The sequence below is a fragment of the Poecile atricapillus genome, chromosome 2, assembly GCF_030490865.1.
Source record: "Poecile atricapillus isolate bPoeAtr1 chromosome 2, bPoeAtr1.hap1, whole genome shotgun sequence".
NCBI classification, from domain to species: domain Eukaryota; kingdom Metazoa; phylum Chordata; class Aves; order Passeriformes; family Paridae; genus Poecile; species Poecile atricapillus.
In genome coordinates this window covers 149,865,043-149,886,142 of record NC_081250.1, presented here as the reverse complement: position 1 = coordinate 149,886,142, position 21,100 = coordinate 149,865,043, and the positions used below count along the sequence as shown (strand labels likewise).

At 41.3% G+C, this 21,100-nt stretch overlaps 2 protein-coding genes across 6 annotated transcripts in view; both read left to right on the top strand.

The window, feature by feature from the left end:
- Positions 1 to 6,910: 6,910 nt before the first annotated feature.
- Positions 6,911 to 7,831, top strand: LOC131575560 (uncharacterized). The gene is made up of 2 exons (XM_058831154.1): positions 6,911 to 7,368; positions 7,486 to 7,831. Exons 1-2 carry the CDS (start codon positions 6,911 to 6,913, stop codon positions 7,829 to 7,831), a joined length of 804 nt encoding a protein of 267 aa, XP_058687137.1.
- PTK2 (protein tyrosine kinase 2) overlaps positions 7,222 to 21,100 on the top strand; it is a 191,027-nt gene continuing 177,148 nt past the window's right edge. For 3 of the 5 annotated variants that reach the window (XM_058833329.1, XM_058833324.1, XM_058833327.1), the window contains exon 1: positions 7,222 to 7,368. The gene's annotated coding sequence lies outside the window, so the exon portion shown is untranslated. Of the gene's footprint in view, positions 7,369 to 7,893; positions 8,364 to 14,107; positions 14,126 to 21,100 lie in introns of those variants that run through there. The other 2 variants (XM_058833325.1, XM_058833328.1) reach the window with 2 other exon arrangements.

Sequence of the window (21,100 nt, the reverse complement as noted above, 5' to 3'; positions counted from 1 at the left end):
GAATGTTATGTTGCCCCAAAGAGCAACATTTCAGTGCAAACTGAAATGCACCTAGCAGGATGAGATGATCTTTCAGGTCCCTTCCAACCCTAAACAATCTATGAGTCTGTGATTTTAAGTCAAACTACAGGTTTTCTCTCTCACTCTCTTTGGTGTGCAATATTTTTCTTACAAAGTAAATAAACTCAGGTGAGGTATTGAGGCAGTCAGACACAAAGGCATTTCACAGAACACACTGGAAAACTGTTGTGCCTGTACTGAGAGAACCAGGGCAGAACTGTGTGTAACATGGAAAAGAAAACTATGTCTTCTAAACACACCTGCTATGGTTTTTAGCTCCATACTTTATCTGGTCCAGGACTGTCTTGAAAAATTTTGTTTTACTGCAAGAGCAATATCCTTTTTCCACAGAATCCTAAATAAGAATAAATGATCAATTTTTAATTAGGCAACTGGAGAGCTCAAGAAAATTACAATGCTCTTTTATTCCATTTTTATTCCAGCTGTCAAAGCAGTACAGGATGAACAAATTAGAGGAATGAGAAAAATCTTTCTACATCCTGGCTGACTTAAATTTATGAGGTCACTGTTTCAGTGGTTCCCAAGTAATGATTTCATGTGGACAACAGGGACTCTGTGCAGCCATTGTAAAATGAACTCACTCAGGTCAGCAGCATCTCGCCCATAACTTAGGGTAATTCTTTTTACCAAGAGGGAGGTGTAATGCAGGAAGATTTTCTCTGAAACAAGACAGAGGACAGGAACATTCATGCCTGAGAGCTGGAGAGGGGCTTTTTCCAAAGGCATGTACTAAGACAAGCAAGAGGAATTGGCTTTAAACTGACAAAGAAATTTGTGGGTAGCACAGATGAACAGAGAGAGACTGGAAAATAAAGAAAACATTGTAAGGATCAGTATTCATATACATTCCAAATCATTCACCAAGTGTGAGGTTGATCAGCAATGACCACTAATTCCCACAGAAAACAGCCTCTCTACTTAATGTACTTGGGACACATTTTCAAAATATGTCTGAAAACACATTTTCAGAAAATTACTCTCTGCTATCTAAAATGCCATTTGAGGTGTCCAAAAGAATTGCAGAGAGGAGATCTTTCATTATGCTGTTTGCTCAGATGTCAGAAAAAATGTGACAGAAAAAACAGACAAGTTTTCTCAGATGTGGTCATTGTAACCTCTTAGCTGATAGGCATTCAGAATATTAGCTAAAATTATCATATATGGAGAAAGCTTAACATAGGCTTAAAAATAAAGAAGCAGAAGTGTTCTGCACCAGTCATCCCTGCCCTCCTTGCTTGCTGGATTGATGTCCTGGGGGCCTGGTGGAGATGGGAGGATTGGATCCACACACTCACATTGACTGCTGTATGTGTGCTGAAATTTGCATTAAGTACAAGAATCCCTTTGATCAAAACATCGTACACGTTTTATACATCAAGGGGCTCTAGGAAAAGTGTAAGCTTCCAGAGCAGCTGGAGGGATTTGGGGAGGGATTTGACAGAGAACAGACTATGATGCAACTGTCACAGTTCCTGCAAAAAAATTACTTGATGGTTTAATGACAAAGAACCAGGACTGCATAAGGAAAAAATACATTAAAAAAAGATATTTTTTTGATAGCAGTTTGAATAAGTAAAAATAAAAGGACCTGGGGTTGGCTCAGAACTGAAGGAACTGAAAGTCTGTGTCTTTAGTGGCAAAGCCACCAAGTGCAATCCTGGAATGCAAGCCCTGGGGCTCTAATCCTGGCTGTCCCAGGAGTGTGCTCCACTGACTGGGCACAGTCCTGAACACCCTCCCTCCCCCCTGAGCCTTGCTGGGAACAGTGGGCACCACAGCATAAGGCAGCAAAATTACAGAAAACAGCAGAATATGAGTCTAAGAATTAATATGTTTCTAAATATCCTTAAGATCTCCATTCCTTCGTGCTTCTGGGTCTCAAGAGAATGCAATTTTAAAATACATGGCTTGATTTGGCTCAGCACCAAGTTTGCCTGAGGTTTGGTTGGGAGAGAAAAAAATCCCAAGAAGTTGAGTTCAGTCTTGGAAGCCAAAATAAAATGCAAAGACAAGACTCTGTGATGGGAAGTTTAGCCCCTTAAGGATAGATCATGAATTTTCCTTCCTTTGCCATTGTACCAGGGCTCCACCTGAGAGGGTCCTGACTTCATTTCTTCCTTGGAACCAGTCTCACTAAGCAAATGCAGGATATTTCCTTTCTTTCTAGAAATCAAAGCTACCAGTCAGGAGAGGGATTTTGTTTGAATTTCTAGAAAGATAAATGAACTCCTGGGTCCCATGACTGCACCTGATCGTGCTGCAGGTGTACAGTACCACTGGGGCAGTGATGCTGCAAACCCACATCAGAAAATGCAGACTCAGTACTGGGAGGGCTCCTTTCATGCCATGTTTGGTTTCAGCCAGTTAAATCCAGAACAGAAATTGTCTTGTTTTTGTTTTGTTTTGTTTCCCACTGGGAAATCTAGGAGGTTATTACCCTGCCTCTAATTAACACATTAACATTTGCTTTGGAGGTCTTAGTTAATAACAGCAACTCATCAAGTGGGTCCCCCAGCTGCTGATTTGTTTTTTTCACACTAGATTTTTTTTACCTGAAATTTCCTTCCTGATCCTGTGTGGGTTTACCAGTTTCCCTTGGAGCTTTTCTTAAGAATTTCTTTGTGTTTTGTTTTGTTTAATAAATTAGAAAAACCTCCACTGGCAACTTTCTATTCAGCTCCTACTCTAGGCACTGCCCAGAAGTGGTGATATTTTAGTGCCTTTATTGGTATTTACTATGTACTTTTCCTTCACCAATACCAGAGTACTATGTTGACTCCTTACATACACAGCAGACTTTTTCATCTGAGGTTGATTTAGGTGATTTAAAAAAAGAAAAAATCATCTGACAGTGAAGGATATTACTGTGTATTATGTGAAATATTTAGCATCTTGCCATTTTCTCTCCTTTTTTTTTTTTTGTCCCCCAAATCCCTATTTCATCAGCACAGCTTGAAATAGCCCTGCAGTTCAGAGCTACCTGCTCATTCTGGTTCCTTTAAGGAATATTTACCATCCTGCAGAAAAGTGGAGGATGCCTGGCTGCAGCTGTGCTCCCAAACACAGGAAAGAACTCCTTCTCTTCAGAGCTATTATCCCCAGCTCCATCACTTAATAGAAGGAAAGACAATACATGCTACACTATAATGAAATTTCCTACCTTTTTGTTTATACCAGGTTTAATAAGCCCTGTAAATTAAATGAGGTAATGGCATGGACTGCTTAGATAATACCAGTAGTATTAAACTAAATGTCTTCCTTCCATATTAATCATTCCATAATAAATGATAGGGACACTTGTCTTTTCCACCTACCAACAACTTCTGTGTAGACAGAGTGGGCAAGAAAATAATTTTACATTTCTACACAAGTTCTCAAGAAACAGAAGAAGACAAGGATCTTAGAAGGCAAAGGAGCAAGCCACAACTTGTAAAAGTCTAGCTGAGTAAAGATTTGGGCTAATTACCAGGGCTTTCCCTCACTAAATTGAGAAAAATAGGGGTAATCAGACAGTGATTCATTGGATTCTCAATAGGATGGATGGATGGATGGATGGATGGATGGATGGATGGATGGATGATGGATGATGGATGGATGGATGGATGGATGGATGGATGGATGGATGGATGGGCTACTGGAAGTGCCTTTCTCATAGGCAATTTGTTTGGATGAAGCCCTAAAGCTGGCAAGGAAAAAATGACAGAGATTTGTATGTGGGTGCCTTGTATTGCTGACAGAAACACTGACTCTCACCCTGCTCGTGCCTCATGAGTTTCTGCTGAGATTATCAGTTTGGATAATGAAGAAACTTTTCACTGGACATCACCACTGTGCCACCATCTCCCCTTTCCCAGCTGAGAGCTCATCAAAATCATCAGCTTTTTTGGAGCTTTCTCTACATTTGACTAAAACTTGGATACTGTAACACAAGGAAGATTCCCTCACATTTTTATCAAAGTCAGTACTTTGCTGAAGGCTCCTGCTTTTACAAACAATCTTCTGATGAAGAAAAGCAACAAGAAACCAATAAAAAAACAGTCACCAGGACCTGAAACAGAATGTTCAGGATCTCCCAGGGATTTCAGACAACATCCTTTTTTTCCATATGAAAAAGTGAAACTATTAGAAGGAAGAACAGAATGTAAGATTCAGATTCACAGCTCTACCACTGCTCTGGATTTATTCTCTCTCCTCCATAAATCACCTAAATAACTCTTTAATAGTTTTTCCACCAGCAAATTGGAGAGAATTGGTACACCGATGTTCAGAGAATCTGCAGAACATAAAGTTCTAAAAATACAGGAATAATAATTATTTATTAAAGAAAGAACATTTGAAAAAATGCCTAAATGCAGAATATTTATTAAACCTTTATATGAAATCAACTGGATATATAATGCATGACAGAAAGTAGATATTGCTGCTCTCCTGAATGCACAGGATACAGCCCTGGAGAGGAGCTGTTTGCTTTTAGGCCTGTTCATCCAGTGAACTATTCGTGTTTTTGGCAACTCAAATACAGTTTCAGCTTTCCAGTGTGAAAAATGGGGATACCTATCTTCTTCACAAGTTTGCTCAGAGGCTACAGCACTCTGACATCTTTGGGTGAAAGCAGAGACAGAGGAGAAATGATCAGTAATTGGGACCAAATGCATGGAAGGGTCATTTAGTGCAATTCCCTTCTGTTGGTAACAACTCTATCATAAAAATTGATCAAGCTCCGTTTCCCCTTTCATTTTCTGTTTCCAGTATTTATACCACTCCTTCTCTGTATATTAATCAGAACACATGCTCTTATTTCGCTCAGTCATTTCCTTTCATTTTTACCATTCCAGTCCTCAGGAGTATTTTATTTTTCCTGTGTGTTACCATGAATATCATTTTTATTGATGTCTCCCAACTTTCTGGCATCAGTAATTTTAATTAGCACATTTCTACCTCTTCTGTCAAGAGCATCAATAGTGATCCCAAGACCAATAATTATAAAATAACTGAAATCATTCTTCCCTCCCTCCTTCCTTCCTTTATTTCTGTATAGTGATCCAGCTTCAGTAGAAAGGGTACAGTGTATTTGGTATCCTGTCTCCAGGATATCCAACAGCCTGCTGGTTATGTCCCAGCATTTCTGCAACAGATGGATGGGAATACTGGACTGCTGTTTAAAAGAGAGTTTCTAGGAATCATTTTTATACGTTGATCAGTGCATTTGTATCATGCTCAGAGCTTACCTAATGGATTGGCTCCTGGAGGGGCTTGGGACATTTCAGGTGGGATTCACCTGAAAAACTGTGTTTACAATCTAGGCCCCTACTTGTCCCATATCCCCCTTGACTTTCCTTATGGTGCCTGGTAAACTAATAAATGTAGGTAAGTTTAAGAGTAGGACTTGTCTTACTCTGAAGTAAACTGCCCAGATTTTATCAGTGAAATTCACATTCCAAATACCACTGATTATATTGAGTAGTTTTCTATCAACCCTTGTTAGATGCAGGTCCAGGAGCTAGACTCGATGGTCTTTGTGAGTCCCATCCAAGTCAGGATATTCTATGATTCTGTGCCCCTGCCTCCTGTTTCCAGACACACGGTAACTTCCAGAGGTGGAAATCTGGGATCTGCTCAAGCTCCAGCTGCCTGACGCAGGCAAGAGAGCAAAAACCAAGTTCAGCTGCCATGAGAGATAAGGGAAAGGTTAATAGAGGCATTTAAAATGGCTCTTTCCCAGAATCATGGAATCAGTAAGGCTGGAAAAAACCTCCAAAATCATTGAGCCCAACCTTTGACCAAACACAACCATGTCAACTAAACCATAGCACAGAGTGCCATGTCCAGTCATTTCTTGAATACCTCCAGGGATGGTGACTCCACCACCTCCCTGGGCAGCCTCCTCCAATGCTTGACAACCGTTCCCACGAAAAAATTCTCACTGATGTCCAACATGAGCCTCTCTTGGTGCAGCTTGAGGCCATATCCTCTTGTTCTGTCACTGGTTGCCTGGTGGAAGAGGCCAACTCCCACATTTCATCTGGAATGTCCAGCTCTGGGCTCCTCAGTACAAGACATGGACCTCCTGGAGTGGGTTCAGCAGAGATGATGAAGGGACTGGAACATCTCTCTTTTATGAGGAAAAGATGAGGGAGCAGGGGCTGTTCAGCCTCAAGAAGATACAACTGACATGGGACCTCATCCCTGTCTGTCAGTGTCTGCAAGGAGGGCTCAGAGCCTGGACCAGGCTCTGCTTGGTGTGCCCAGCAATGGGACAAGAGGAACGAGCAGGAACTGATGCCCAGAAGTTCCACCATCGCCCAGAGAAAGTGTGGAGTCTCTTTCACTGGAGATACTCCAGAACTGTCTGGACACAATCCTGTGCCTGTGCTCTGGGATGACCCTGCTTGAGCAGGGAGGTTGGACCAGATGATGCCACTGTGGTGCCTTCCAACCTTTCTCATTCCATGAATCTGTGATTTTGGACTTACAATATTAAATATACACAGTGACTAATGGGCACTCAAACACTGTGGTCATTTTTAAGTAAATTCCAAATATTTCCTTGAAAGAGATTATCACAGAATCACATAACCACAGACTAGGTAAGGTTGGAAGGGACCACAGTGGGCCACAGAACACAGAATACTCTGAGTTGGAAGGAACCCATAAGGATCACCAAGCTCAATTTGTAATGGCCCACACGGGGACTGAACCCACAAACTTGGCGCTATCAGCACCAGGCTCTGCCCAGAGTCATCTGGTGCGACCTCCTGCTCAAGCAGGGTGATCCCAGAGCACAGGCACTGGGTCTGCGATACCTCCAGGGAAAGAGACTCCACAACTGATGTGGACACTGGAATATCCCAGTGCTAGAACAAGAGAACAACTGTGCCAGCCGGTGCCACTGAGCGAGAACAAGGGGTTAAACTTCGACTCTTCCCAAGCAAATTCGCCAGATCCCGTCAGGATCTGCGCTGCCTCGGGGAAAGAGAGAAGCAGGGAGGGAGGGAGAGGAGAGCCCTTGAGGCGGGCGCGGGGACGGGACGCGCCTCCCCCGCCTCGCTCCCTGAGGGGCGGCACCGCCATCCCCCCACAGCCATGTTGGGGGGGAGCAGCGGCGCATCCCATGGTGCAGCGCGCCGGGAGGGCGGGGAGAGAGGGACGGAGGGAGGGAGGGGAGGAGAAGGGAGGCGGCACTGCCCGCGCAGACCCTCCGGAGCCTTCTCCTCCTCTTCGTCCTCCTCCTCCTCCACCGCGGCTTCTCTTCGCCGCGGCGCCGGAGGCGGCCGTGCCCGCAGCGGGGTGAGTGCCGGCGGCGAGCGCTGCCCGGGGAGGGGGCGGGCGAAGCGGCCCCGATTTACATCACGGGGAGGGGGTGTAGGGGGACAGCGGCGTCTCCTTCCGTGTCCCCCGCCCCAGCCCCCGGCTCGGGGAGCGGCGGCGGCTCCGCAGGGAAAGGAAGATCGTCCCTGGTGCCGCCCGTTCCTGTGTCCCCGGGGAGGGGCTGCCGCGGACACCGGAGCGCAGGAGGCACCGCGGTGTGGGTTGGGGGTCTCTGGGCAGAGCCGCTTCCCTCCCCGGGAAGGCAGAATGGGAAGGGGATGGAAGAGGAGGAGGCTGCGGGGAGAGGTCATCTGGTGCCCCGCCTGCCCCGTCCCCCACCCTGGGGGATCCGGCCGCCCCCTGCGCCCTGCCCACCCCGCAGCCCCGGCCGGTCCCACCGGATGTGTCGGGAGGCGGCGAGGTGGAGCGGGACGGTCCGTAAAGTAAACAAAGGGAAAGGGAAGGGAGGAGGAGGAGGTGTCCCCTCGCTGCCGGAGCCGGACCGCCTGGCTTTGCCCCTTCCCCTCCTCAGGCGAGCGCGTAAATCCGTGGCTGCCTCTTGGAGCCCGAGCGGCAGCGCAAGGGAAGTGGTTGAGGTTTCTTCTCTTTAGGATTTGGGGTTTTTTTTTAAGGTGTGTGGGCTTTGGAGATTTATTTTTGGTTTGTTCGGGTACTGCGCTCGCTGGGACCATGTGATCCAAAGGGGATCGGGGCAGCGCTCCGGTCCCTTAACCCGGGGACAGCCCCTGGTGTCTGCAGCGGCGAAGGGAGCGGCGTCCCCTCAGCGCGGCTCGTGTCGGCCCGGTGGTGCCACAGAAGTTGGATCACACAGAGGAGCCTTTGCACTTCTTGGAGAAATCTGATACTGTTTCATTTTCCGGTTGTAAACCTGATTTTGGAGTACAGTGAGAATTGCAGCTGTAACAGAGAATCGTTCTCCTCAAATCCCCGCGACTAATTGGGAAGCATATGCTGTACGTTGCCAGTTCTCACATCTATTCTCTTCCCGGACCTCCTGTGCTCTGATGATGCTTTTTTGGGACAAGGGGTAGACTTTACTCTTTGATTTCCCGTTCTTTTTTTGTTTTCTGGCTGAAACAGTGTTGGCTGTGTTGTTTCTGTGTTAGTCCTGTTCCAGTGCTCCGGGAGCAGGGTATCCTGCAGGCCCTGGCACTGGAGCCGCGTCTGCCTGGAGCCCAGTTCTTGGCAGTTTCGCTGGGATAAGAGCAGTGCTGTAGTAAAGGCATTAAACAAAAAGTTTGCCTGAAAAGAGAAACATTTGGGAATTCATACTGAAGTATTTAATGCAAATGTTAGTGTAAGAGTGAAGTGGTATTGCAGTGTCCCTTTAAAATTCACTCTCCTTTGGCATTAGGTTGTTTGATACATTTTTTCCCCCTCCTGGATTAATTGGAGAAGTCCCACATTCCTCGAAGCTAATCTGCCTTAATCGTCTCTGGTTCTGTTAAACTTGGGTAAGGTCAGGAGCGCAACTGGATTTGGGCCAGAAAATATTAAATATTACACGGTTATTTGGAACAGTTTGTTATCTCACTGGTGTTGTCCACGTCCAAAATTTCACCACTTCCTTTCTCCATCTGACCCTTTTTTTGTTACCCCTGAAATCAGGCTATTACCTTGCCCCCTTTTGGGAATGCCTTTGCCTGTGTGGTGGATGGGGAACACAGCCCCTGGATTTCTTAAAGCAGGGTTTGTGGCTGAGATTCTCTACAGAATATGTGTGTGTATCTTTGAGATCAATCCATGCAGGAAATTTAATGGACCTAAAATCTGACAAAAAGGCAAGAGACACTGGTTGCTGGACAAATTGTCTCTCACAGGACTGTAAAACTCTACAGGCAACTCAACAAGAGAGAAACAGTTCTGAAATTAATTTGTCTTTTGTGCTATTATGTTTTAAATGCAGTTTTCATGGAACATGGCTGGGATTGATGTTTGTGTTGGTTGACCTTTTATTTTGCAGGAAGGTTAAAATGTATACATGAAAGGAAAATGACATAGTACTTATTTGTCAAAAGCTCTGTGCTGTTTTTGGCCTCAGCCTTGGATATTAAAGGTACTAAGCACGTGTAGCGACACAGCAATCAGCTAGTACCCTCTTGGAATACTTCATCCAGAAAGGAATATTCTTAGAATAGCACTCATGTCTTGAATGTGTAATTTGCTGAAATAACTAAAAAAATTCTTTCAAGATACCTAGTGATGTGACTTTGCTTCAGTGTGTTACCTGTTGTGAAAGGGCTTTTTTTTTTTTTTTTTTTTTTTTTAATATAATGGTTTACTATATGAGTAATAATTGAATGGGGGAATCTCAGTATTATGAACTCCACCAAACTAATAGATATTTTGGGAAGGATGATAGGAGGAGAGAAAAGCAGGAGTGTTTTCTAGAGATGAAGTAATACAAGAGGTGGCTTTGATGGTTTAGGAGATCGTGTTCTGTTTTATTAACACATCTGTGAATGTGGTGGGTTGGTTTTTCTTCATTAGGAGGGTAACTAAAGAATCTATAATTTATTTCTTGCCATTTGTATAACAAAATGATACTTTTTTTTCCCCCGGTAGGCACTGCTGTATGTAATAGTATGGTCTTTATTTTGATATAGTATTCATAATAACAATACAGGCTTTTCCCATTCATTTTACATCTTTTAGGATTTATGGAAAAGTCCTTTTCCCTATGAAAAATAATTTTCTGTGTTCTCAAAGTGTAGTTTTGAAGAATATTGGTAACTATAAATAGGTTGTTACTTTGCTGTTAAATCTCTATAAAAACATAAAAGATTTGAATAGTCTCATGTGGTTTTGTTTGTCTTAAATTGGACCTTTGTAACCTTAAATTTTATGTAGATTACTACCTTAAGTGTATTTTCACATTCTGGATAAATGTCAGTAACTGGTCAAAAGGTGCATAAAAAGGAATTTGTACTGGAATTCTTATTCCAGATCTATTTCCTGATGTGACTGATTTAGCTCCATCAGATGTGGTTTCCCGACTAAATGTGTGTTTCCTCTCATCTTATGTTAGTGCAATTCTAAAGTTTCAAATACCACTGAAAACATGGACATATTGACTTAATTTCTTGAAAATGTTTTAATTACAGGTCAGAATTTTAAAAACTGCAACAAAGAAATCCTTACTGCATCACTTTGAGTTCCTCTATGGAATAAGAGCAGAAATGACGGAGGAACACTCTAAAAGTCAGTTTAGAATGCATTTATTTAGCACCTGAACTAAGTGATCTTTGTCTCCCTGAATAGGAACTTTTGCAGGAAAGCCAAGTGCTAAAAGCTGTCTTTTTTATTCTGAATGTTTGGAGGAAAAAAACAAAAAACAAACCTAGAACCTTGATGCAGATTAATGCAAGAGCAGAGTTTATAAATTGTTAGCAATTTCAAGTGAGTCTCTTGGTTTGTATATAATGCCACTTAGAAGTTGTGTGTTCTACCAGTGTTCAATGAATGTGGTTTATTGTGTCTGTCACAAAGACAGGAAGCTGAAAGAATGGGAAATTAAGTGGAAAATGTGGTATCCAGATAGATATCTGGTTTTAAATAGGGGATTTTTGGGTGTAGGAGATGAAGGACATCTATGGAGATGGTCAGCTAGATCTTTATGAAAGCTTTTGTTCCTCACGTCCTGCTCTCCATATTTAGGTAGTGGTTGATGGCTAATAAGAGGAACTGTCAATGAAAGTGGTTATTTAGGGGCTGAACAGTTTAAAAAACCTGTGAGTTTGGGGTTCGAGGCTTAAGTTTTTATGTTCCCAGTCCCATTCCTGTATAACTTTTGTGGTTTTTCCACCATGTAAGCTTCCTAAGATAGGAGTTTATTGCTTGTCCAGCATTGTTCTCCGGATGCTGGGATACAAATCTTGTATTTGGGCAGACTTCTGAGTGTTAAGGCTTTTATTTTTAAAAAAAACCACAAAAATATAATCAAACAACCAAGAGCACAAAAAACTTCGTGAGGCTTGATGTGGTTTTCTGGATTTGTATTAAAGCGCATGCAAGGGAGACAGCTGTGATTACCCAGGTGTGTGGTAGTTTTCCAAGCTACTATCTCCATGAAAATTTCAGGAGTTCATACACCTTTTCAGCACATCAGAGGGATGTGTTGTAGAAGGCAGTTGACTTGGGGAATTGTGTGTGGAGGAAAAAGTTTCAGAGGTGGGAGGAGAAATACAGAAACCGATTCTCTCTGGCTCTGACAGTGCTTGAAATGTGGAGATGCAGCTCAGTGGTGGTGTCAGTATTTCATGGATGAGGAAGAAAATGGAAGATAGTTTCTGAAATCTGGTTTACAGGGTTTGAATACAACTTCTGTCAAGTAAAAATCAGAATGGAAGAGGTAATTAACAAATGCTGAAGGCAGCAGGCTTTGTTAGAGAACGTCTGATTCTTTTGCATTATTCTGAATTCTGGGTTCATTTAAATTTTCTTCAGCTTTGCAGCAGCCCATGGCTGAACTGGCAAAACTCTTCTGGACTTATTTTCCTTTTTTTCTGCCCTCTGATTATCTGCCTTACTCCTCCTTTTGTTTAGTGCAGAATGGGCATATGAAGGAAGTTTGAAGTAGTTTTTGTTAGCTTCCTGTTGCGTGGAAGCATTACTTTTTGTTTTTCTTCTGGGAAGGCAACCTAACAAAGCACTCAATTCTGTTTCATATTTCTGCAGAGTTCCAACTTGGTAACAGTGTAGTATAGGTCAGTTTAGAGTTAATTCCTCTAATGTTGACTCTTTCCCTGCCCGTGGAACTGTAATTTAACTCATTTCAAGACCCCAGACTAATTTCCTTCCTTTTGCCCAGAGGCGTATAAGCAAAACCTCTGCATCAGTGTCCTGCAGCCACTGCTGTCGATCCAGCTACATTGAGCAATAAATTTGGAAGATTTAACCTGTGTATGTGTCAAGAGTCCTTAAATCAGGCACTTGTTGCCCTTGCAGAGATAGAAGTGACTGAGCTGAAGCTGTTCCAGTGCTTGGGACAGCGAGAAAGGGGTCAGAGGGCTTTGCTGACTCTGAACTGCTCCCGCTTCCTGCTGCCATGCTTGGTCCTTGCATTGTTTACCCACACATAGAAATGTGCAATTCCTGCTTTTGTTTTTTTTTTTGGTTTGGAGGAGGAGAGAGGGAACAGCCTATCTGAGCCTGTAAAGTGTCTTTGGAAGGCAGAGATAATTTTTCCTATAGTTCCATTGAAGTTTGTAGGAAGGAATTGAAGCAGCAGATGATTTTTTTTTTTTTTTTTTTTTTTTTTTTAATCTCTTTTCCTGTTTTCTTGCTGCAAATAACCAGGTTTCAAGGTGATACCAGAAGTTAAGTTTAGCAGAGGCTCGGAATGAGTTAAATTATGTGTTTTGCAGCGGTGAATGCACTTCTTTAACCAGGTATCCACTTCTTTTCCCAGGCCTTAAGCACTGCCAGGAGTCTTGAGAGATATAATCCATGAGATGTACAGCAGCCAGTAAGGTCTCTGCTCCATCAGCATTTAATAGATAATTTTCTAGCAGTGCATCCTAGATTGCTCTATTGAAGGTACTAGTGAGAGACTTAGAAATCCCAGGGTCTGAGTTACACCCAGTAGTGGAGATTTACATCAATCAATACCTGTTTCATCCTTTCTGTTGTAGGTTTTATGTTCAGCATGAATGCAGAGGCAAATTTGTTCTCAGTAATGCTCCGCAGCTTTGAGATTCAGAAATTCTGTGATCTTCAAAAGAGAATTTCCTCTTACTGATTTCAGGCAATCTTTTAATTCTTTTTCTATGAAAGATAGTATAAAAACATAAAATCTGCCACCATTTTCTTACTTGCACATTGGTATCTGCTCTTGATTTCTGTTTTTTTTCTGAACTGAGCAGTTCCAATCTTTGTCTTCAGAGGGGCAAATAGTTTGTGTTCTGAGTTAGTATGCTGGAGTTTCTATTGCCTGCTTTTTTCAAGTAAAGGTTAATACAGAAAAAAGAAAAATAAAGTTAGTGTTTAAAAGAGTACAGTTCCTTTTTATTTTTTGTTAACCAACCAAGTTGTTTACCAGTTTTCCCCCCTGCTGTTTCTAATATACTTTTCCAGCAGGAATTCCTTTTGCTGGTGGCTGAATGCTCTTGTAGTTCTTTTATGCCTGGGTGTACCTCAGGTTTTAGCAGTCTCCTCCTCCATCCCCTTTGCTGCTTTACTGATGCTCTTGTAGCAGAAGCTCCTTACAGGCAGAGTTAGTTCATAATGGATTTCCCAGTGTAGGCCCAAAAGGGATGTATAACAGGTATTACTCAGTTGTTGGAACTAACATTTTGGAAAGAGATGAACTTCATACTTTAGTTTTGTATAAGTCCTTACCCTTCTTCACCCTTTTGCCCGCCTAGTTCCGGAACTCGATGGAGATGTTCTTGTATTTTTGCCACTGTCTAGGAACCTTCGTGCCTAATAACGTTGATTTTGTCAACCAGTGGTGCAGACAGATGGGAACCGCTAACACAGCCACAATATCAGAAGTTGGGACTAATTTTATTTCTCTCTTGTGGCTTCTTCTTTTCCTTTCATTGTCAGAATTAATTCAGCTGCTGTGTTGTTGTTTAATATTAGGTTTAATATAAGGACAGTGAACCCTGGCACAAAACCACCTCAGTTCTGAGGTGCTTCCTGTGGAGGGTTTGAAGTGTCTGTCACGGGGAAGAGGAGAAACCATGATGTTGGATTCAAGTGTTAATTTAAGGTACCGTCTTACAGCTTGGAAGGAACCTTGGCATGGGCATTGCAGTTAATTCATATTTGTCAGTGTGCTTGTTACCCTTCATCCTGCCTGACTTAGAACTACTTATTTATTTGCTAAATAAAATACATTTCATTTTACAAGTATGGCAGAAAAAGGGCTGATAGATAATACGTATATAGAATTGTACCTTCCAGTTAATAAGCCACAAGTTGGAAAGTTTTAATGTCTTGAGTTCCATTTTTAATTGTATCAAAACCTATTTAATATTACTACATTTTTAACTTGTTTTCCATTGCCAGGTTTCACCCAGGAAACCTTCGCAGACTGCTGACATGTGTTGGTCTCTGGCTCTCAGTGAAGCTTTTTGCAAATGTTACAAATTATAGTTTCAGTTCTTACTCTGGTGTTAACAGCTCCATTATAAGAACACTGTTAATTAATGGCTAAAGAAGTAATTCTGAATTTTTATCAGCTCTCATTTTCTATTTCAGGCTTAAGCACTATATCCTAAAGGCTTCTAGATTTCAGTTAGTTTATTAATTATCTTGTCATTTCCACTTCAGTTTGTATAAATCACTAAGCCGGCTGTTTTCTGCACTTGTTCAGCTCTACAGCCTCTGTTACTGCTCCATGTTTAGTGCAATTTGAATTTTGTTGTTCAAATGTTCTGCTCAAAATACGCTTTTAAAATCCTGCAAGAGCTGAGTGAACCGGGGTGTGGAGGTTATTGATTGATGGGTGCTTAGTGTGTGATTAACTTTGGTCTGCAGGTAAAGAAATGTTCTGCTGTGGTGTAGTGGGGAGGTAAATAATATTTTTGCTAGATTCAGCACTGGTAGGATTTAATTAGAGTACCATTCAGTCTTGGGCGCTGGACATCAAGAAAGGGGTTTCTTTTTTTGGATGCTTTTAGTAGGAGATGCCTGAGAATATGACATCCAAGAGCTGAACAAATTAAGATGTTAAGACTTAACAAGAGATAAGAAGTTAAATTATTCCCATGCATTAGGCTACTACAAGGATAAAGATGATAAAGGATTACAGGGACTAAAATGAGAATTAGTTGACTTAAATAATAGGGCTGAAGACTTGGGTTGCTGCTTGGGGAGGAAGACTTCTAATTCCAAGAATAACAAACCATTGGAATCAATTAGGGAAGGGACTCATCCCTGACAATCTTCAAGAGCAAATTAGGCATTTGTCAAAAAGGGGATGCTGTTCATTCCTGCCTCAGGAGTGGCAGCATGACAAGGTGACCTCTTGAATCCTGTTCAGCATGGGTTTTAGTGATGAGAACAGGTAAAGAAGGTAGGGTTGTTATTTGCAGGATTGTGGTGATAATCAAAAGGTAGCTGACAGTAACCGCAGCAGCTGAGAGCTCTCTCTGAGCTCGTGTGCTCTCTGGTATCTCTGCAATTGCCCGAGACTGTGCAGCTTTGATGTGAGTCTGTCCTAGGCAAAGCAGGTTGTGTTTCCTTTGTGGAAGGCTGGAAAGGTCATGGGGAGAACTTTTCTGTACATGAAATTGTCAAGTTCTTCTGTAGATGTTACCTACATAGGGCTTTGAAACCAGCATTATAAACTGGTTAATGATATTACAACAGTTAGTTTAGCTGCTGTTTTATTCAATTTCAAGGAGGAAAACATGCAAGACTTTTAAACTGTACAAACAAGTTGATAAAGTGGCCTTAGGATGACTTTTCTTATTTTTTTTAGTATTGCCCTTTAATCAATTACAATATATTATTATATACTAATAAGATGAGCTTTGTTTTCAGAATAATAGGAACTTTTGTTGACTCTTTTCTTTGTCTTTCTGTCAGTCTTTCACTCTGCAGTATGATAATTTGATGTTTTGACCACTAGGCTTTGTCTTAATCATAACTCACATGAATCTGTTTTAAAGCAAGTCAGAACGTTTCTCAGCATTTTGCCATGGAAGGAAAAAGTTGCTACTGAGATTGGGAAGCAAAATTAAGTAATCTTTAGTGAAAATGTGTGTGAAGACAAAATGTAATCCTGGCTGGCTGTACATGGTACAGCTGCTGCTGTACCGTGATCCATGGAGCAGCCTACATTTGAGATGATCCTTAGGAAAGAATAAATGCATGGATCTGGTAGCTTTTTAATCACTAGGTTAAAAATTAGAGGTAGAAGATACTGAAATTAACATTTCAGTGCTGCCTCTGAGTTTTCGTGGTGCCTTTAGGGTAAAAGGTGAAGCTAAGACTGTGCATCTGTGCAATGTTTGGGAATTTGTGTAAACTGCTGTAGTCTGGGGAAATAAATGTCATTTGAGAACCCCACAACTGGTGTGGAAGTAAAAGGAAGACTTTTTCTTGTCATCTGCATTAAAACCTGTTTAATCAGTTTTAAAAACTGGTTTTCTTGTTTAGGATTGTCTTTGTAAATTGCGGGATTTCTATTGGTGGCTGGGGGGAATCTCCACCAAGGAGAAGGACTGCAGTTACTCTACTCCTCAGTGAATATGTATAAAAATTGCTTTATATGTATTAATCAATGGCTGTCAGGAAAAATCAATCTATTTCCATAGGTGAAAAACACTATTTTTATTTTGCCCACGTATTTTGATTGTACAATTTGAAGATTGAAATTTATAAGAGAAATAGGGGAAAAAAGTATATGGGATGTGTTTGTTTTGGGGAATATCCTGACTTGGTCTCTTCTCAAACACTTTGTGAATATTAGTTTGAATTTAATCCCTCTATTTTTTTGGGATGTGGATGGAAAAAAAAAATCAGAACTTCTGTAAAACTTAGTCAAAGAGTGGAGTCAAAAAGGAGGAGTGGGATGTAACACTGAATTCACTTCTGTTCCATTTCCTGTCTGGAGTTCCTGACAGTATTTCATTTGTATAAAAAATTGAGCTTTGGTACTCCGGAAATTTGCTACCTACATGAATTTATTAAAAAACCCAGTGAATTTTTTTAGAAGATTAGGCCCCTTTAGAGGAAGCTGGTGTGCAGCACATGATTAATCCGCGGATGGGGATTTAAATGAAGCGAAAGTTTAGTTGTGTCATAGGCTCCCTGCTCATTCAGCTCAGCAGAGGGGGGGTTTCTTTGTGTCACGGCTGCGCTGCTCCTCTCACGCTGTTCCAGGGCTTCAAGCAGCCAGTGTTGGACCTTGCTTCTTTCATCAGAAGAGGAGAGGGAATTCTTCAAGACAGGAGTGAAGACATTGGCTTCATTTTACAACTGAATCAGCTTTTTCTTCTCTTAAAGGCAAACACAACCTTTAAACTGTTTTACAATCTGAAGAGAGTATTGAACAGAGCTTCCATTTGTAGGAAACAGATTTTGGAGTTAGAATGTATTTATCTGTATGGCTTTTTGTTGTTAAATGGGGATTGCATTGAAGTTCTCTGTTTCAAAAGCCCTTGGTACCAGGGTTCTGTGGAAATACATACTGAGTACTCAAGTGGGAGCAGGAACATTGGTCATATTATACCGAGGAGGAGATCATACAGTGAAAGTACAAAAGCGGTGAGGGCTGCACAAGTTGTGAAAATAAATGTACATAAAACACATTTTTGTGAATACCATACTCTTGAAGTTAATAGAAATAGAAAAACAAGACAAGACCTTATGGGTAGCTGGGTCAAGATAGTTTTGGAAAGGCAAGATGAAAGTGGTGAGTTTGAAAAAGGATTTGGAGCACAGTGGGGAGGGGGGAGAATGGTGCCCATGTGCATATAATGTGAGTACTTAATGCACAGCTGTCACTTGAAATATGATAGTTTTTTGGACTGAGTCTGTGTTCCAGCAGTTTGAAGTGTTATGTTGAACTTTTGTTCTATGTTGTTAAAGCTTTGTCTTTTTAGCTGATTTTATCTGATGGCTCACATGAATAGGTGATAGTAAGTATGGATTTTTTTTTTTTTTTTTTTCTTTTTTGCATGTGTTTTTAGTATGATATGGAATTGAGATCTTACTGAAGTTTGTACTTCTTTCCCCAATTAAGTTATAGCAACCTGGTTAAAAAATTCTGCAGAAATTTTTGGTGGTGCTGTTGACAGTAGTCATAGGGGCTGTCTTTTGGGGTGATGTGCTTAGGCCATATGTTTGGGTCCAGTGACATGTCCAGATTCTGCTTTATGAACTATATTCTTCTGGTGGCCAAGCCACTATGCAATGGTAAGGTGAAATTAGTGCTTGTATGCCATTTATCCTGAAACAAGACTATTATATTCTCACAGCACTGTCTGTGCAAACAGTGCTTTTGAGTCTATCTAGAATTCAGTAACTACCCTGACTATTCTGGGGCTTCTCCTGAAGGCCAGGGTCATTTGTTCATAGATTGTACTCAGGGCTGTGCTGTAATTATTCTTTTACATGGACGTGTTTTTGGTGCTGCTGCTGAAACTGCTCCAGGCAGGTCTGCTGCCCTCACTGCTTGAGGTGGGGGAGTGGTGAGATAATCTAGGGTTTGCATGTATGTACAGGTTGGACCCAAAAGGACCATTGAGTCCAGCTAAGGCTTGGTGCCATGACTGCTTCCTTGGGGAGCCTGTTCCAGTGACTGACCACCTTTCCTGTGAAGAACTTTTTCCTCAAGTCCTATCTGAGTTCCCCCTGATGTAGCTTCATCCTCCTTTTTTTCTGTCCTAAATATATATTTTCATACAGACTACATTTTTTCAGAAGACTTATGGAATGCTTCACTTCCCATCTTCATAAAACATTAAAACTTAGATCCTTTCTGCCTCCTTGAAACAAGTGGCTGGAGAAAATTCCTTATGAACAGTGTACAGTTCACTGATGGAAATTTGTTTGTGGTTGCTCAGTGATTGCCAAAGTTCACTTTTTTCAGTTGTTTGTGCAAGATACAGAAGAGTACAGTTACAGGAATAATAACATTGCAGATAACTTGGCTATAATTGTCTCATTTCTGCTAAAGAAGATATTACTTGTGCGCAGCAGTTGCTGTTCCTGTTCTTTCCCTGCACTGACAGAGCTCTTCAGGTCTTTCCTGTCTGCTGTGATCTTTGTGAAGTTTTCCTTTGACTCACTGTAGAGGCAAAGGGGCATCATCAGAGACCAGATTAAGTGTTTTGTAAGGATAAGAATGTTACAGTGCATAACATTGTTTATTTGCTTTGTTGCTGTGGATCAGATGAGAGGGAAGTGAAACAAGTAATGTTGGTCTTTAGTGGTCCATCTTTGGCTTTGTGGAGATTGAGGTCACTGCTATGTGGAAATGGAGTGGAGAATCTGGGGAGGGGTTGGAGGGAGAGTAATTTATGTGTGGAAAGAGTGAAGAGGACAGATTTTTTTGAAGCGTACAATCAAAGAGCTTTACAGGTAGCTGGAAACATAAGGAAGCTGAGGAAGGAGCTCTAAGCCTAGAAATTAAATTAGGATTTTTACTCCTGGATACTGGTAATTGTCTAATGGCTTAGTGGTGTCCCTGGGGAAGGAATCAAATTAGAGAGAGAATAGAATGATACTGGAGGACAAAACTTAAACTTTCAGGCCTTGTATGTGGACATTTAGACCTACAAGTAAGTTATCTTTTAATTACAAATAGGTAGAATTCTGTGTTGATTTTAAGAGGAGAGTAAGGTATTACAGGAGTAGATGAAACAGAATAAGAATAAACAAGGAAGCAAAAGTGGACCAAGTGGGTGACATGCAGCTGGTTGGGAAAAATCTAAAAGGGAATAGTTTTCCACCACAAAAAGTGTTAAATTTAACATTTAAGTATAGTCAGTTTACTTAACTTATCCCATGTGGAAAAAGGTAGAGAAATTTCAAAAGCTATGAGAAATCCCCCTCTCCTCTAATTTTTTTTATTTTTTTTAAAGAAACCATTTTGTAAGATCCATAGATTTAAAAATTTTTTTTTTACAAAAAGTCGAAATAAAAGCACAAATCTTCAACCCAAACAATTTTTTACATTTAATCTCCTTTTGAGCACTTTAAAAGCTTTCAGCATTTTATCCCTATTAGAAGGAGACTAATCGGTGTTATAAGAAGTGTTAAAACTGGTTGGACTTGAGTTTAGCAGAGGAGAATTCTTGTCACCACTTGCTTCCTAAGTAATTGATGAAGTAAATCAGTAAGTAATCTGTGAAAACAAATGCTGGGAAGGTGTGCCTGGAAAAGGCTGTTGGTGTAAGGGAGAAGAAATGATCCCATGTTCGGAATGTCCTTCCTGCATTACTTGTAGTAGCTAATGAGCAAATGAGAGGCCCTTTATGTGTCCTCTGGGATTGCCTTCCAACATCAAATCAAATCACAGTGCTATGCATTTGTACACTGAATTTTATACACATGGGTGGCTCTATTGAAAATCAGTGGGAGAACTTGTGTGGAAAATTTAACATGCCTGTAAATGTTTACATTATTGATGCCTCAGCAATTAAAATAATATTTTTCTAGTATTTGGTGCTTTTTTGATGCTGCATGTAAGACCCATGGTATTATTTTAGCAAGTATTTTAAGGGTGCTACTGATGTAACTTCCCAGAGTAGGGACAGGTCATTACTTCTGGCCTTGGAAATTAAAAGTAGCTTTTGCCTTATCAGAAAACACCTTTAGTTAAATCAATAAGCGCACGCGTTTCTCAGTCTGAGAAACAGTCTAATGAGCAATTTGCTTTTTCATAAAGGACTTGCCATGATATCATTCCCATTGTGTTAATTATCAGTGCTTTTACAAATTGTCCCAAATCATGACTAATGCCATAAAACTGTTCAGAGCAGGCGTGATTCTGGGGAAAGCTGTTGTTTGCCACTCAGTCTGGCAGAGATGGTGGGACAGCCTGACGTAGCAGATTCTGTGTTAAACATAAAACCAGGATTTGGAGGCAGTGCCATTCATCTTATGTAGTGCCATAAAAGCAGCTCAAGATCGTGCTGATTTTTTTTTTTTCCCCCTCCATGGTATTGATGTGTGTGTCAGGTAGATGTCTGTGTCTCTTTTTTCTGGTTTTCATGTTGAAATTAAAGTA